The sequence below is a fragment of the Limulus polyphemus genome, unplaced genomic scaffold (assembly GCF_000517525.1).
Source record: "Limulus polyphemus unplaced genomic scaffold, Limulus_polyphemus-2.1.2 Scaffold181, whole genome shotgun sequence".
In the NCBI taxonomy this organism is placed as follows: domain Eukaryota; kingdom Metazoa; phylum Arthropoda; class Merostomata; order Xiphosura; family Limulidae; genus Limulus; species Limulus polyphemus.
This window is the reverse complement of record NW_013665791.1, coordinates 744415-759956: the sequence shown is the minus strand read 5'-3', so window position 1 is coordinate 759956 and position 15542 is coordinate 744415. Positions and strand designations below refer to the sequence as shown.

The 15542-nt window shown below is 34.0% G+C and overlaps 1 protein-coding gene across 1 annotated transcript in view; it reads left to right on the top strand.

The window, feature by feature from the left end:
* The first annotated feature begins 3815 nt into the window (after positions 1 to 3815).
* LOC106478118 overlaps positions 3816 to 15542 on the top strand; it is a 17431-nt gene continuing 5704 nt past the window's right edge. The window contains exons 1-7 of the mRNA XM_022381649.1: positions 3816 to 3824; positions 9428 to 9512; positions 10093 to 10257; positions 12092 to 12366; positions 12489 to 12604; positions 13365 to 13473; positions 14038 to 14187. Of these exons, the coding sequence (XP_022237357.1) occupies positions 9428 to 9512; positions 10093 to 10257; positions 12092 to 12366; positions 12489 to 12604; positions 13365 to 13473; positions 14038 to 14187 (900 nt within the window). The 5' untranslated portion in view covers positions 3816 to 3824. The remainder of the gene's footprint in view (positions 3825 to 9427; positions 9513 to 10092; positions 10258 to 12091; positions 12367 to 12488; positions 12605 to 13364; positions 13474 to 14037; positions 14188 to 15542) is intronic.

Genomic DNA, 15542 nt, shown 5'->3' with positions numbered 1-15542 from the left:
TTCTAAAGACAGATAAAGAGAACAAATTGTGACGGTACAACCCATGGAGACACGGATGGCAACAGTAGTGAGTGGCACAGACATGGTGGGTGCATGCTGGTCAACTAGCAGTGTCACACCCCATTAACTCTTCCATCACACAACCTGTCATTTCTATACAAAGAAAATCACTGAAAGGTGAAAGTATTGGCAGGTCCAAGGAATCTTTCCTGTAAGAAGAGACACAAAGAATGGTAAAAGTCAAACTAGACCTTAATGTCATCTAAATTAGAATGGAAACCTCGACAGGTGCACTGTATCAAAGTGGCCATTATTATTTAGTAGTATGTGAACTGGGTGGAGATCCCACTTTATTTTTGGCATGACATTTTTGTTTATTAGAAAAAGATCTATTGACATCCATGGATCCTGCCATGAGTCGATTGGGCATGTAGCTGTCAGACAAAAAAGATTCCAGTGATTGAGTGTGTAACTGAAGAATGATTCTGCACCTCAGAACCGATGGAGAGGGGTACGAGTATTCACTGGATGCTATGGTGGGGACAGAGACATGTATGCATGGAGGGTTGAAGATTCTTGACATCATGAGGGCAAGACTCTCTGGAAGAATAGAGAAAGCTGTCTGCACCCTCACTATGGCAGCAGAACGAAGTGCAACAGCATATAAAAAGAAATCAGTCAGTCTGGGAATGTTTCACGAAGATGACACCTCCTTTCCCTATCTGTATGAGGAGTTGTCCCATCCTGCTGGAACTAGTGTGTTCTCATGCGAATACCCCCACTTCTTCGCCAAAGCTGTTTACATAGTTCGAGAAGGTAAAACTCCTCAATCATTTCATGGTTAAGAGTGACTGATTTCTCTTTATGAGGATATGGAATGGCCTCCATATTCACTTGATTTGTTACCTTCAGACTTCTTTTTGTGGGGTTATCTAAAAGACGGAATTTATGCTAACCCCAAGCCTCGGACTGTTATTGATCTCAACGATAATATCCGCCAAGGGATTTGGAACATCCCCCTACAAACATTGTATAAATTGATAAACAACATAGCAGTCTGAATGCAAGCTGTTATTGGTAAACGTGGAGCCTACGTTAAACATTTGGTATGAAAAAGAATTATAGGAACATAAACTTTCATCACTAGTCTTTCAATAAATGTATTCATTATTTATTAATCACCATATTTTGTATTTTTTTGTGACAGCAGACGTACCTGACACACAACAACATGTGATGTTACATTAATTCATTATAAACAAATAATCATGCAAAATGAGATACTAACTGTTGTTATGTACAAATAGGAATTATCCAAAACAACCTGTTATCTTAAAGGCAAGAGTTCAAATGACATGTTTAAATAAAAAGATCAACTTTCTATCTTTGATAGAATTAATATTATATACTGTTAGATACATATTGAATCTACCTCATCTGTACACCCTTGTATCATGAATACATAGGTTTAGCATGTTATAATAAAATTATTTTGGAGCCTCACCACGTCATTACAATCCATGTATACACGTCCATTCATGCTCTATATGACGATCGTGTATCTTGTCAGTAGCTTTGCAACATATTTTCCATAGCAAAAGGCTCTGTCATAAGACTGTCATATTCAGTACACAGAAATCCTCTATGTGTGCTTTCCATAATCCATCTAGTATATGGTGATGGTATTCTATTAGCACTCATTTCAATAGTCCAATCGCACAAAAATACATTTGCGTAGCATCTATCGATTTGATTGGTATGTCTTCATGTGGGATAGCATAAATACTAGTTTCATCCTCCAGCTGCTTGAAGTATGTGATGGTTGAATACATATGTTGTAAGCAACATGTGCACACGTGACATGTATCGCTTTTTCAGACGAAGATTCATCTTCATTATATTGTCTCGAACACGTGGACAGATTTTGTCATTGAACATTTGTGTTCGTGTGTTCTGACTTGTTAAATGACGTCACCCTTTCCTTACCACGGCTGGGATACAGTTTGCTGCGGGCTTCTTTTTGAATAGCCTTGCTTCCGCAAGTTTATCAGTATTCCTTTGTTTTCCAATGGCATCAAGTACAGGATATATCCTCGTCTTGTAAATCTTAAATTCTCGTCTGAATACATCTTTATGACCTGAGTGTTTTATAGTTTGTCTTGGAATGCGCTATTACATAGCATTCCAAAAAGCGAGCACACTACTTACGTAACATCAACATATATTGGCTGTGGCTTTTATGTGACTTGCTTATTTACATATTCAAAATCGTTTTTTTATAATGCGCTCAATTATCTGTATGATAAGCTAACCAATACACGATGCTCTTACATTATTAATAGAATATGCTGACCAATGTGCGGTGCCCTAACATAGATACGTGAAAATTTCCTTCAAAAATCCACCACTGTGGAGGTGGAACAGCCTGTTTATTACTGCGCCATGAAAGCATACTTGGGAGTGATTGGTCATTATATGCGTCATGATATCAAGATTGAAATTAGTCCACCAATGCGTGCGTCACAATATCAAGATTGAAATTAGTTCACCAATGCGTGCGTCACAATATCAATAATGGACTAATGAATAGACAACATAACGACATCGAAGCTACAAATGTCTGACGAAAGTAGAAGTTTGAATCAGTGAGAAGTTCCTGTTATGTCATAAAACTTGTATGTAAAATAGAATTGTTCTGAAAATAACAAAATTACAAAATAAAACAATGAAAGTGTCTCTCCACATTGTTGTGTACTGTAAAAAAATAATAAATTTAATTGGAAATTGAATATCTTCAGATGAAGAACTCTTTTTCTCTGAAGTTTTTAATTGTATGTGTAATTTTCATTCCTTGAGGCTTTTCGTTTTATTACACCAGCCTATTAAAACAACAACAACAACAAAAAAGCTTCGAGACTCCACAAAAGCAATAACTGACAGTTATTTTATTTGTTGGAGAGCTAATTTTGAAGACATTGAAGTAACAGTAGTAAAGATTGAAAAAGAGGTACAGAGTATTTATAGATATGTGAAACGAAGGAGTGACATATGTGGACAGACAAGAAACTTTTCATTTTATGCATTAATAATAACATCACCGGAAGAATTAATCGTAACTCAACTTGCTTAATTCGTATCTTCATAAAATAAAACCTTTCCTTTAAATGTAGGTTACTATATCGTATTTTTATATAAGTTGTTATTTGTAAAAAGAGACCGGCTTGTTGACTGTGCATCCTGGAAATCTTGGACTTACGTAACTGTAACAAAAGTGTCATATTTACAGTATCAGTTTTTCAGGTTGACTTACACCATCTCTTTTTGGTCTGAATTAGTCAATCTGATGACGAAGAATTCGCTTGAGGGTTTGTTCTTAGTCCGCTTGCTCCGAATATTATAGAATTGGAGACAGATACGGAAGTGGAACACAAGTAGTGTGAGCCTATCATGTTAAAAAGAACCTGTTTAAAGAATCTTCGATGAAGTCCGTCGACCAAACTGAGCGGATAAATGAACCAGAGCACTCTCTCTTATAGGCCAACCAAATGGAAATGCGTAGTTGGAAAGGTGGGCGGAGTTATCGTTGAAAGTAAAAATCACGAGAATGAGTTACAGTGACTCTTAAGATGAATGGTAGTAAACTCTGTACTAACTCTTAATGAAAACCTCATTCATGTAAGTATTATTCTATCGATCTATGGGCAAATATATCATAATTAACAAATATTTTAAAAATTATAGACTCACTAGTTTCGCTTTTCCTGCATTACAGCAATATATATCAACGCTGGTGTCATCAGAATGCGATGCTGAAAACATCCAAGGTGAGCGTGAGCTTTGTTAAATGTATAGTTACATCTATACAATATAGAGAATCTCTCTCTCTCTCTTACCATTTTCTAAACTATAGATAACATTAACATTTATTATTTATTTTAATATAATATAATTGCTATTTTGGGGTTTGATGTCGTAACATATATATATAATACATACGTCAGTATATCTTCTTCAACACATCTAACATTAAACTCAGCGTTTTAAGCTTGAGTCTGTCAATATTTTCTATAAAAACTGTTACGTTATAATAGTGAAGCAAATAGTGAAGCAAAATACATATTACACAGATTTTAGTTCTAATTGAAATTCTAATACGCTTTATAAGAAGTTTATATATTTTCAGATATAGTTTTTTTATTATTATTACAACAGGTTATATGATTTGTGGTGTAACCTACATTACTTGCAACTTTAGTTAGTTAAATTTATAAATATTATTATGGTATTATGAATCAGGTTACATTATCACATTAGCAGCATAAGTACCAATAGCCTGGTTTATTCACCTTTAAATTGTGAACCATGTGACATTTCCTACGAATGTATTTGTCTTCGTCGTCGTCCCTGCCACCCGAGGAGGATTCAAGCAGTTTGGCGACGAGACATTATAATCTGCAATAAAATATTAAAAATCATAATATGAACCATGAGACAGAACTACGGCTTAGATTGTTCAGAATGTAGTGTTCTAGCCCTTCCTGAAAAAGTACAGAAAAATTCAACATACTCTCAAAGTTATTTATGCGAAGAAATCTACAAAACAAGTATGTTCAAAAAATGACATTTTTCTTACCCATCTCTAATTTGTTCCGAATCATGACAACAAACGTTCTCAGTTTCTCCTTAATAACCATTCCATAATTTGATGGTAATTCGGGCAATAAATGTTGATAATAGTCAACATTTAAAACACAATTTTTATAATTACCCTCTTCATTGGGTTTGTAAATAATTTTAAAAAATACAGTAGTTCTTCACTTTCAGTTTAAAAAAAGGCATTTACCCTACATACTTAAATATTATCCAGGTTCACAGTGAATTATATGCAAGAATATTCTCACGATAGAAAACAAAATACAGAGACACGTTTCTTCCACTGCAGCCCTCAACCACCGCCCCGATAGCTCAGCGGCAAGCCTGAGGGCTCATGACATTAAAAATCGAGTTTCGATAACTGCAGTGTGTAGGGCATAGATAGCCCATTGTTTAGCTTTGTGTTAACAACAACAAATAAATAAAATATTCCATTGCGCCCTCAACCAATCACGTTCTTCCTTGATTACTTGTAGCCTTTAACCTTAGTTTGCAACCAATAGCACGATAAAATCTTCAATTTCTCAGATATTACCTTCATTACTTATTACCTCTCTTTGCAACCAATATAGACAAAAGCTTTTACAGGTAGAAAAGTACTCACGATACGACCTTCAGAAACACATAACATATGTTTTGCTGAAAGGAGGTAAGAGTTAACTAAGAAAAAAAAATATTTGGTACTTTATCAAATAATTTTCATACAGTTTTCAATAACTTAAACTGACACTCGTCGCAAACATGAAGACGAACCTTTGTCCTAGTCTGCTCACGTACTCCAGTTGAATATTGAAGTCCTCATTTTGTTCAATTTTGTCAGTGGGTCTTTTCAGTTATTTTATACTGAAAGCGGGAATAGAATAATCAAATGTGTCATTTTCCGTGATTTTGATTAATTTCTATCTACGTTAGTTTTGTTATAACGTAAATTGGAATTATTATTTTATTTTCTTTCTAAACAGTGTAACTCTTAAATTATCTGGCCCAAGCGTTGTCTAGTGATTAGTGTGTAAAATACATAGGGGACTCCAACTGTAAAGTGGAAATTAATTGCAATATTAATGATTTTTTTTCTAAGTTGTTCTTTATAACTCACCGGTTATTAGAAACCATACAACTAACGAAGTTATGGATCCATAAATGCATATATTTTAGAGAAATTTGTTTTAAATCTGAATAGATCCATATAGTTCTAGTATTACATACTTGTTTGACTGAGATGTTGTTATATGGTACATTAGTTTTAGTCATGAAATGTAAGAAAGCCCAGTGGCACATTTCATTCTAAGTAAGCAAATCTCACCCAGCGTAATTCATTTCATTCATAACCAATCCCACGAACTTCCTCTGTCAATGTAAAAGTTAAAGACTAAAAGATGAGTTATGATGTTGCTGATAAAAAAAAAAAAAGTCTGTGAGGTAAACCAGGCACTTTCGTTGATTGTTTTCTGAATAGGTCTAATGACATCGGTAAACTCTCCAGGTTTACCACTATCGTTGTTACATTCAGAAATAACAAGGTTTCGTTTTTCTATTACTTCACTATCAGCTGAGTGGATTTCATGGTATATAAACACTGTGGCCGTTTTTAAAGGTGACTAAGAGTGTTAGATATACCTAAAATGACTACACGACAAGGGCCGGTCCTAGCGTCTAGCGTGTCGGGCGGTTGATCGAATGGTCTAGGGTTCGATATACCCTTTCAGCTGTGAGCGAGATATAAAAGTGGCAATGAATCCAATTATTCGGTTCAAAAAGCTGGAGAAAGTCCTTGTTGCGGAGGGTGCTGCTCACTGGTAGCCTTCCCCCTGGTCAGTGGCCTAAAATTACGGACAACTAGAACTGAGGCGTAGGAATCTCTGACCTGGGTGTTAGCCAACATGCGCATAACGTGCAGTTAAGATTGAAAATTCATATTCCACCATATGACAAGTGCACTAAGATAATTTCTTTTTATTGTCAAACATGCTCCTAAATCAGTATTTCTAAGAAAGAAAAACAGAAGTTTTCACATATGATGCATGGTTTTTGTGACGTACAGCACCAAGTTAACGATAAATATCTAGCGTATGCAACTAATAGATTGATATTATACGAACTCAAAAAAAAAAGGATTTCATGGAAATTTTAGCAAAGTTTTAACAAAAACAAATAGCATCACACAAGAGGCTTCAACAACAGAAACACAAATTCGCAGATATAAATAAATTACCACTTGCATGGAGGAATGTTTTGAATTTTTATTAGTTTAGTGATATTCAGAGAAGTTTACTAGAGTGGTTCATCTCACCCCCACCCAAAAAAAAAAAAATAAAACACACACTTCTTAATCGAAACAGACAGATAATTAATAAATAATTTTTAATTCAGAAGTATTCGGAATTCCCTTTTCATGCTTGATTTTTTCAAAAACATGTCATATGTGCAATATATAATAATCAAATTAGTCTACAGATGCAGAGATGCTTGAAACTTAACCACATTTTTTCAGTGTTATTGTTGTTTAGAAAGATTTACGTCATTTAATTTAATAAATCAAATAAAGAGGCCCCTCCCTTTTGCAATGTGAACGAAATGTTGCAACTAGAATAGCTTTATAAACTTATCATTCTTTTATCTTGATTGTTTACTCTGGATATAAAATTTTTCTTTTATTTTATTGTTTAGTTTGATAACATAAGTTATATTAATGTGGAGAACCTGTTGGCTTAGTTCGAACTTTGAAAACAAAACTACTTAATCTGGCTGACTATTAATGTCGAGCCTTGTGTGTCAACTTTTGTAACCCAAATAAAAGTTCTTGATAAAATTTGATACGTGTTACTAAGGTGTCCAAACTATCAGCTGAGAGGAACACCTTTTGTTTGTTAGTTCGAATACAAGTTATAAGGCAACGCCTCATATCGTGGACCCTCATACCGAGTACCAGTTACAACTATCGAAACTTGATTATTTTTTTAGCTCTGCTAACTTTGCCCATTTTAGGGATTTTTTTTTCTCTGTTAATCGAGTGCATACAAACTGTTTATTGACGGTATGTTGCTTTATATCCTTAGAGTCATTTGTCAGAGAGAACTGAAACATGTGACATTTTAAATGTTTAATGTAGGAACATCCTTGAATATTTTAAAGCTAAACGTACATTGTTTGAAAGACATAGTAGGTGGCATTTAGTAGAAAGTTGTTGAAATGGATTACATGCCTGGTAAATTGGTGGGTTGACTAAATTTCGATCCACTGACGAAGATAAGCGGGATGGATCGAAACGTAGTCACAGTTTAAACACAATATCACCAAGCGAGCTATTTCAGCAATGTCTTTAATACACCACCTGTGTGATATATTGTCAGAAAACAATTAAAATGTCGTCCTTACATTCCAGTCACTGAAGGTGGCGTTTGATTCAGTAAAACTGTAAATATGTGTTTAGTATTGCATTCCTAGCGTTTTCAGAAAAATTAATACTTAGAATAATTATGTTACGACGATATTGAGTATCAAGATAAAAAGGTGTGTATTTGAAACAACAGAATTTATGAGTATTATGTTTTTTTTTATGTAAGTAAACTACTAAAAGTAGTACTGTACACTAGATAATATGTACGATACCAAAGACGCTTTTCAGACTCACTCTAACTTTAGGACAGGATGTGCAGTAACACCTTGATATTTCATAGGATTTTTTATATATTTAAATAAAGTTCCAGCAAAACGTTTGGACGAATATGCCATCACTTACTATTTTATTAATACCTCTATAGGTTGGTACATAAAACACCTTAAAAATACACATTTCTGAGACTTCAAAAGTATTCGACTACAAACTGCAAGGAAAGTGAATTCGTCAAGATCGTAAAGAACCACTTGTTTCTTAAGCAGCAGTGACCCGATTACAAAAGCGCCCCCTGACGCAAAAAGGATGATTTACAACATTATTTTTCACCTACTTTAGTGAACTGTTTTGAATAGCGCGATCTGGTGTGATGTGAATTAAGAGTAAAACGTGTTGTGATCTTATATAGGACATTAAAAAGTCTCTAGAAGGGGTAAAAGAAAAAACAAGTTTTTGACTATAACTAAAGTACTATATAAAGAACGTCCTATTTTTAAGACATAAAAACATTAATTGAGTGTTGTATATTTCAAACAATACTTATTATTTAAAAACTTTTTGGGTGTATATATATTTGTGACTACCACAGTTTTAAATATTATAAGTATTTTTAATATATACTACTGGTACGGAAGCTTCTGTTTTTCAGTACGTCTACGTGTACATTTTGTTTTCTCACCAGTCTTAGAATTTACCTGGCAGAAAGCAACGACTAAAATGCTGAACATCATTAATGCGAGTATGAAACTTAGAATTCTTCATATGAGCTTTTTGATTAACCTTTTTTCTTGTACGCTTTAACTTAATTAATAAAAGAAGAACTTAAGAAAGCACAAAATTCTAGTAATTATTCCAAAAATTAAAAACAAAACAATTTCTACGCAAACATGTTATAGACGTTTTTTTTTTTTGTGAACTCACAATACACGATTTTTATTGGAATAGAACTTATTGATAAACCAACATAAAGCAGTGAACGATACTGTTTAAATAGCATTATCGTAACTAACAAGAATAATAATCTGTAGTCTTTGATGTTTTCGATCTAATACAATAAAATCTTCTTTGGATGATACGGGTAATATTTGATGCTTAATTTCAAGTATTAAAAGTCCAAGCTAACAAATTTGAATACTAACTTAGTTTTTTTCTTTCACTTAGATGTTTAGATCCTGTTTCGACATCTTAGTGGTGGCGCTCTTGTTGTTCCCCTGGTCTAACGCTGCTTCCACTAGTAATGTTACAGGTATATATATATATATATATATAGTAAAATATATATATATTCGTTATCAATCACTAAGTCAAGTTCAAAGTTCAAAGTCACTGTGCTGAATTAAGATTAAAATGTAATAAAAACTGTCTGCGTTTACATTTTTTGCTGTGTTTTTATAAAGACATAAAGTAGGTTAAACCCGAGTCAAGTTCATTTAGGTCATGTCATATAGTAGAAGAAAGTAGGTAACATAGTGATATCAAGGAGGTGGTGGTTCTTTAGTCATTAACTCATATCTGTGCTCCTAATCTTTGATTTTATTATAAAGTAGGCTACAGTTCACTACCCACTATTCTATAAATTAAAAATAAAACGAAAAACGTAGAGTAACAATACTAAATACATTCGTAAAAGTGTAATTACTGAGTGACGGATAGATATTGGTCCCTTGAACCATCTAATAGCTTTATGCTGATTCGAGCATTTTTAGAAACACAGCTAATTAATTTTTGAGATAATAACAAAGTAACACATGGTAACTAATATGATTTTATTTATTTATTGCTTGGATCTTCTACAGTTTTATAATGTTTTGTTGTTGTCGCTGCAGAAGGCTGTGATGTAAATAGCTCAGTGGAGAAAAAAATCTTCTGTTATTTCAACGCTGAAGATGACTCTTTCAAGATAGACTCCATCAACCCGTGTCTCTGCACTCATCTGGTTTATGATTACTGGGGTATCCTTCCAAATCTAACTCTTTCTTCAGTGCCAGGCGGTAAGTAATATTTAATTTTAGGGGTGCGATTACTCTTTTCTAAGATAGTTGGGTTCGAATTTTTATTTCAAGAAGACAAGAAAAGCTTGCAGATAATTGAATAAACGTTATCATGTTAATTTAAATGGGCAAAAATCTAAGAAAGAAATATACATTTTCAGAAAACAAAACTTATGTGTAAACAGGAACGTCGCCAAAAGGGATTCAGGAAGTGCAAACGAACCCCCTTTTCCACCACAAATAACAGTAAGTCCACGATCCGCCATATTTTTGTATGAAATCAATATCCTTAACACAAACATGGTGCATTTGGACCATAAATAAACACTAATTCCATGATCCGCCATATCTTTGTGTTGAATCAATATCCTTAACACAAACATGGCGTATTTAAACGTACAGAACGGCCAGCGGTCTCGTTTCTTGTTGCAATATGAATGGGTAAGTATCTTACCTACTGTTCTACACCGTACTGACCAGGCAAACGCCTGTTGTAAAAAATAGGTAGCGGTATCGTAGGGCACGTTCCAACTTTTTACTAGATAGGGAAGTTTTCCTTTGAATGGGGAACAGAGAGTTGTACATGATTATCAAGGAAAGTTGCTATTTCAACTCTGAATTCAATAGTCATGGTTTACATAGCAAATAAGATGCTCCCAAATTGAAAATTGTTTTACTGCTTGTGATGGAAAATCACGTTCTGATCAAGATAAATCCTTTATATTGTCATTTACGCTGTGACAACTAAATACTTCAAAAGGCTGTAATTGTTTGTTCACACTCACAGCTAGCTTGGTACAGTACGATGAGGTATTTAAATAGAAGGATTCCATTGAAAGTATGTCCCCCATATATTATATAATAAGGTGCAAAATAACTATTATACAGGGATTTATATACATATAATTGTGACGTACACATAAACTTCAAATAAATAATGAGTAGATAGTATCATTTTATTTATAAAAGTTACATGAATATTTATTTCAACACAACTGCTCCCCAGTGTCTCAGCGATAAATCTGATTGCTGATAACGTTAAACAATGGGTTTCGATACCCGCAGTAGGCGCAGTACAGATAACCCATTTATGTAGCTATGCACTTAACAACAAATAGCCCCCCAGTAGCACAGCGGTATAGCTGCGGACTTACAACGTTAGAATCCGGGTTTCGATACCTGTGGTGGGCAGAGCACAGATAGCCCATTGTGTAGCTTTGTGCTTAATATAAAACAAACAACAATAGAAAAACAATCATCGTAATTTGTTCATCGTCGAGTTCCCGTCGTAACAAGTACAGTTTTACGACTATATGTATATAGATATATATGTCGTCGTAAGTTCGTAAACTTACCGCTGAACCACCGGGGGCAGATTTGATAGGGTTATCGTCGAAACATTTATAAAAAAATCGTGTTTCTATTGTTGGGAACCCTGGTGGATCAGCAGTAAGTTTAAGGACTTATAAAATTAAAATCCAGGGTTCGATACCCCGCTGTGGACACATTGCAGAGAGCCAATTGTGTAAACTTCGTTGTGAAGTCACCTTCGTTTCATTAATAATAATAATTTACTATTATGAAAGTAAATTAATGATAAAATTGATTCTATAGCAAGTTTTGAGAATGATTCTAGTCTTTTGGATCGTTTCAGTACATTAGAAGTATAATATAATTAATTCAGTGATTTCCTTCAGGTCATCACGACCTTTAAAAAATGTTAATTGAAGTCGCATGTCTAAGTAGATATTGTTATTAGTATTTATCTATACAATTTCTGTCCCGGATACTACATTTCTCCTTGCTATTTGTTTTGTAATTTCTCCTTCTATAGAGGAGTTAAAGGCGCTAACTCTGTTGAAACAAATCAACCCACAAGTTAAAGTGCTGGTATCTTTACGGGGAGTTCAAACCGAGAATGATAAAAATACGACTTCGAAAGAAGAAAATGTTGTTGAACCCAAAGCCTTAGAGAGATTTGCAGAATCTGTGCGTAAGTTTGTAGACAACTTCCATGTGGATGGTGTGGTCATCGATGTCCAGTATAGGCGACACAACAGATTGGACAAACTGGACCCCCATAAGGAAGGAGTCACTCTTTTGTTAAAGGTTGGTAAATGCCAACGTAACACTGCTTTTCTAACGAACAATTGTATTGTTTCTTATTGAACTTTAAACTCCAGTCAACCTCCAGAGTTAAAGTGTTTTCAATAAAAAGTTTTTTACTTCAGGCAATACGAGAAGCTTTGGATAAGAAAATCGCCTCCAGTGACAGAATTATTGGAGTAACAGTGTCCAGACATCCATTTAGTCTCATCAACGGCTATAATTTTGGTCACTTATCAAGGTCAGTGGCATGTTTTTGAGACTTCGTACAGTATTCCATATAAATCAAAGCTATACATGGCTGTAATGGACCCAATTTTGAAGTTAAAATTTAAATACAAAAACTAAAAGTTGGAAATTATTACAAAAAACAAACAAACAAGTTAGCAGTTTTATTGAATACGCAAAGACGAAATATACTTATTTAAACAATTTTCCACAGAAGACGGACAATCTTCGGTAACACTGCCAGTTATTGGTTGCCGTAAACGAAAATATCCCAGATATGCTTTAGCACATTGAATCATAATACAAGTTATACAGCCGAATGATGAAGTGTATAAAATATGCACCATAAGCGCTTTTTTTTTTGCTATTGTCAGATTTCTTCCAAATTATTCATATATTCTGTGAACTTATTTCTAATATTTTTACGTTTTACATAGCGATATTCAAAACCGGAACTATCGGTGGTGACAAATTTGTGTTTCATATAGTAAGATACTTTTTTAGGTCAAAACAACAGGTTCAACAAAAATGAGAAAAAAAGTGAACTGGATGTTTGCAACAACTAGTTGAAAATATTTTTTAGAATTGTGGTAAGTTTGTGAAAGGAAATGTCTTAGAGTAGTCAGAGGTGGATAATACAATAATTCCATCTACAACCGCGTTCAGTTTGTGGTTTATTGTGGCATATTTTAGCCACGTAATGTTAAAGATAGGAAATCTGCTTCTGGAGTTGTCGTAGTGGTATACAGCTGATCAATTTTATTTACGTCTAGCTACGTGGACTTTTTTAATCTACCAGCCTTTGACCTGGTGGCCAACAAAAGAGGAAGTGATTTCAGTCATCCGGCACGCTTACATGGAGTAGGAGACATGGAGAATATGGTATGATCTTATTTTTTTAGTATATGATCTGATTTTGGGGAAAATGATGTATGATATGATTTTTGGGTAAATGATGGCGAGTCTCAAAATAAATAGCTTTACGTCGCAACGTGGGTCAATTTGAAATAAATAATATTAAGTTTACCAACTGACTTCGACGTTAAGCTTTCATACTGAGCAGAAAGGTATACTTGATAGGTAGTCTATTAGGTTTATAAATTATTAAAAATTCATTCCTTTACAATACATCACTTGATTTTTTGAAATTTTATAAGACAAATCATATTTTGAAAAGCAACACGAGTAATTCCTATAGCCGTGACATCTTGTACATTTCCCAACTTTGCTTTTGAATAGTTTTACAATCACCTTATTATGATTATCTAAATATTTCATAGAACGATGTCATGTGTAATTCGGTATTTTTATGATAATTTTATTAAATACTCACAGGCTATTGCTTGAGTTTACTTTCCGTGCTAAAGGCGTACATAAAATGTAAACATGAAATAATTTACAAATATATTTGTTCTTGTTTGATTCCAACTGCACTGTGGTTTCCAGGACTCTTTAGTTGATCTGATGCTGTCGCTAGGGGTCCAGAGAGAGAAACTAATAGTCGGTATACCAGCTCATGGAATATCTTACAAAATGATAGGCAGTACCGAACTGTCAAGATCATCTCCAAATGCTTGGACGGTTCCATATTCGGAGGTTAGAATATTAGTCAATCAATTATTGGTTTCTGTGTTTTTGATTTGTTTTTAATTCATTCGTAGTTTGTTTGTTTTTTGCTTTTAATTTGAACTTTGGTTTGTTTGCGATTGATATTTAAAACGGATGAGCTAAGTCAATCACAATGAAGTTGATAACCGTGTTCACTTATTGAATTTTATCTGTTTGCGACTTAAGTTTCAAAGACAAAATTATAAGGCGCTGATTGTAAGAATAAAAATGCAAGCTTTTGATGTTGTTTACGTATAAGGGACATTTAATTTTAGCAAAACTGATCCAGGATCACATTTTTAACAAACTTGCAGTTGCTTCATCAGATCAGTTTGATTGAGGTAAGTACATGTGTGCCGAAACGTCTATCCTATGTCGAACTATAAGTTCTTAGAAATATCATGTCACGCTTTCCATTAAACATACACAATTTACCAACTGCTAACGATTAATTAAAAAAACATAATATTGTAAATTTCTTAACAGACGTTTGTCAGAGTAAACTGATATTGTTGATTTAGTTATGTCATTTTCCTCATTACACGTTTTGAGCAATGTTTAGGTTTCATTTCTTTTATTTTTAAAACTGTTAGCAGTTTTGTTTTTTGTTTGTTTCGTTTATATGCTTCTCCATTGTTACCTACAGAGAGTTAACTGGACTTTACTATAATGTTATGCTTATACACTGTACTAATGAAGTGGAATGTTTACGCAGTTACTAACCGTGGTGCCACAGGCTTTATGTTTATGCCCTGTATACTTGGCTTGCGGCCATTCGACGGTACAATGCCGCCATAAATAGAATTACAGCTTAAAGGATATGACCGCTCTTTCCGAAGATATGTCTTCATGTAGAAAGATTATTAATTTAAAGGAAGTAGAACACATGACACAACATTTCGAAAGAAAATATTGATTGTTCTCCTTGCAAGTATAAAACTCACATATCATACCGTTTAAGCCAGCAGTGGACTCCGAAGCCACTCCCCGAGAAAATTTGGAGTAATGAAATGTATTTTGTAAAAGAGAACCTTCTGGCCCAAATAGAAATTGCGATGAAAATTGTCATATATTTAGTAAAAAATATAAAGAAGTGTTTATAGTTGGCAAAAGCTCATGAATCAGGCACATCTTGAAATTTTTTTTTTTCATGAGAAAAGTAAATGTCAAGTCCCATGATGCAACTCTTGGCTTCATCTGCTTAAATGTAGCCTTGGCAGACTACCTCCATGTTCAATGTAGGGTTTGTTAAAATTCGGTCTAGATATGTGGTCAAATTGACTTCACCATCAGTGGCACAGCGGTATGTCTGCAGACTTACAACGCTAGAAACCGGGTTTCGA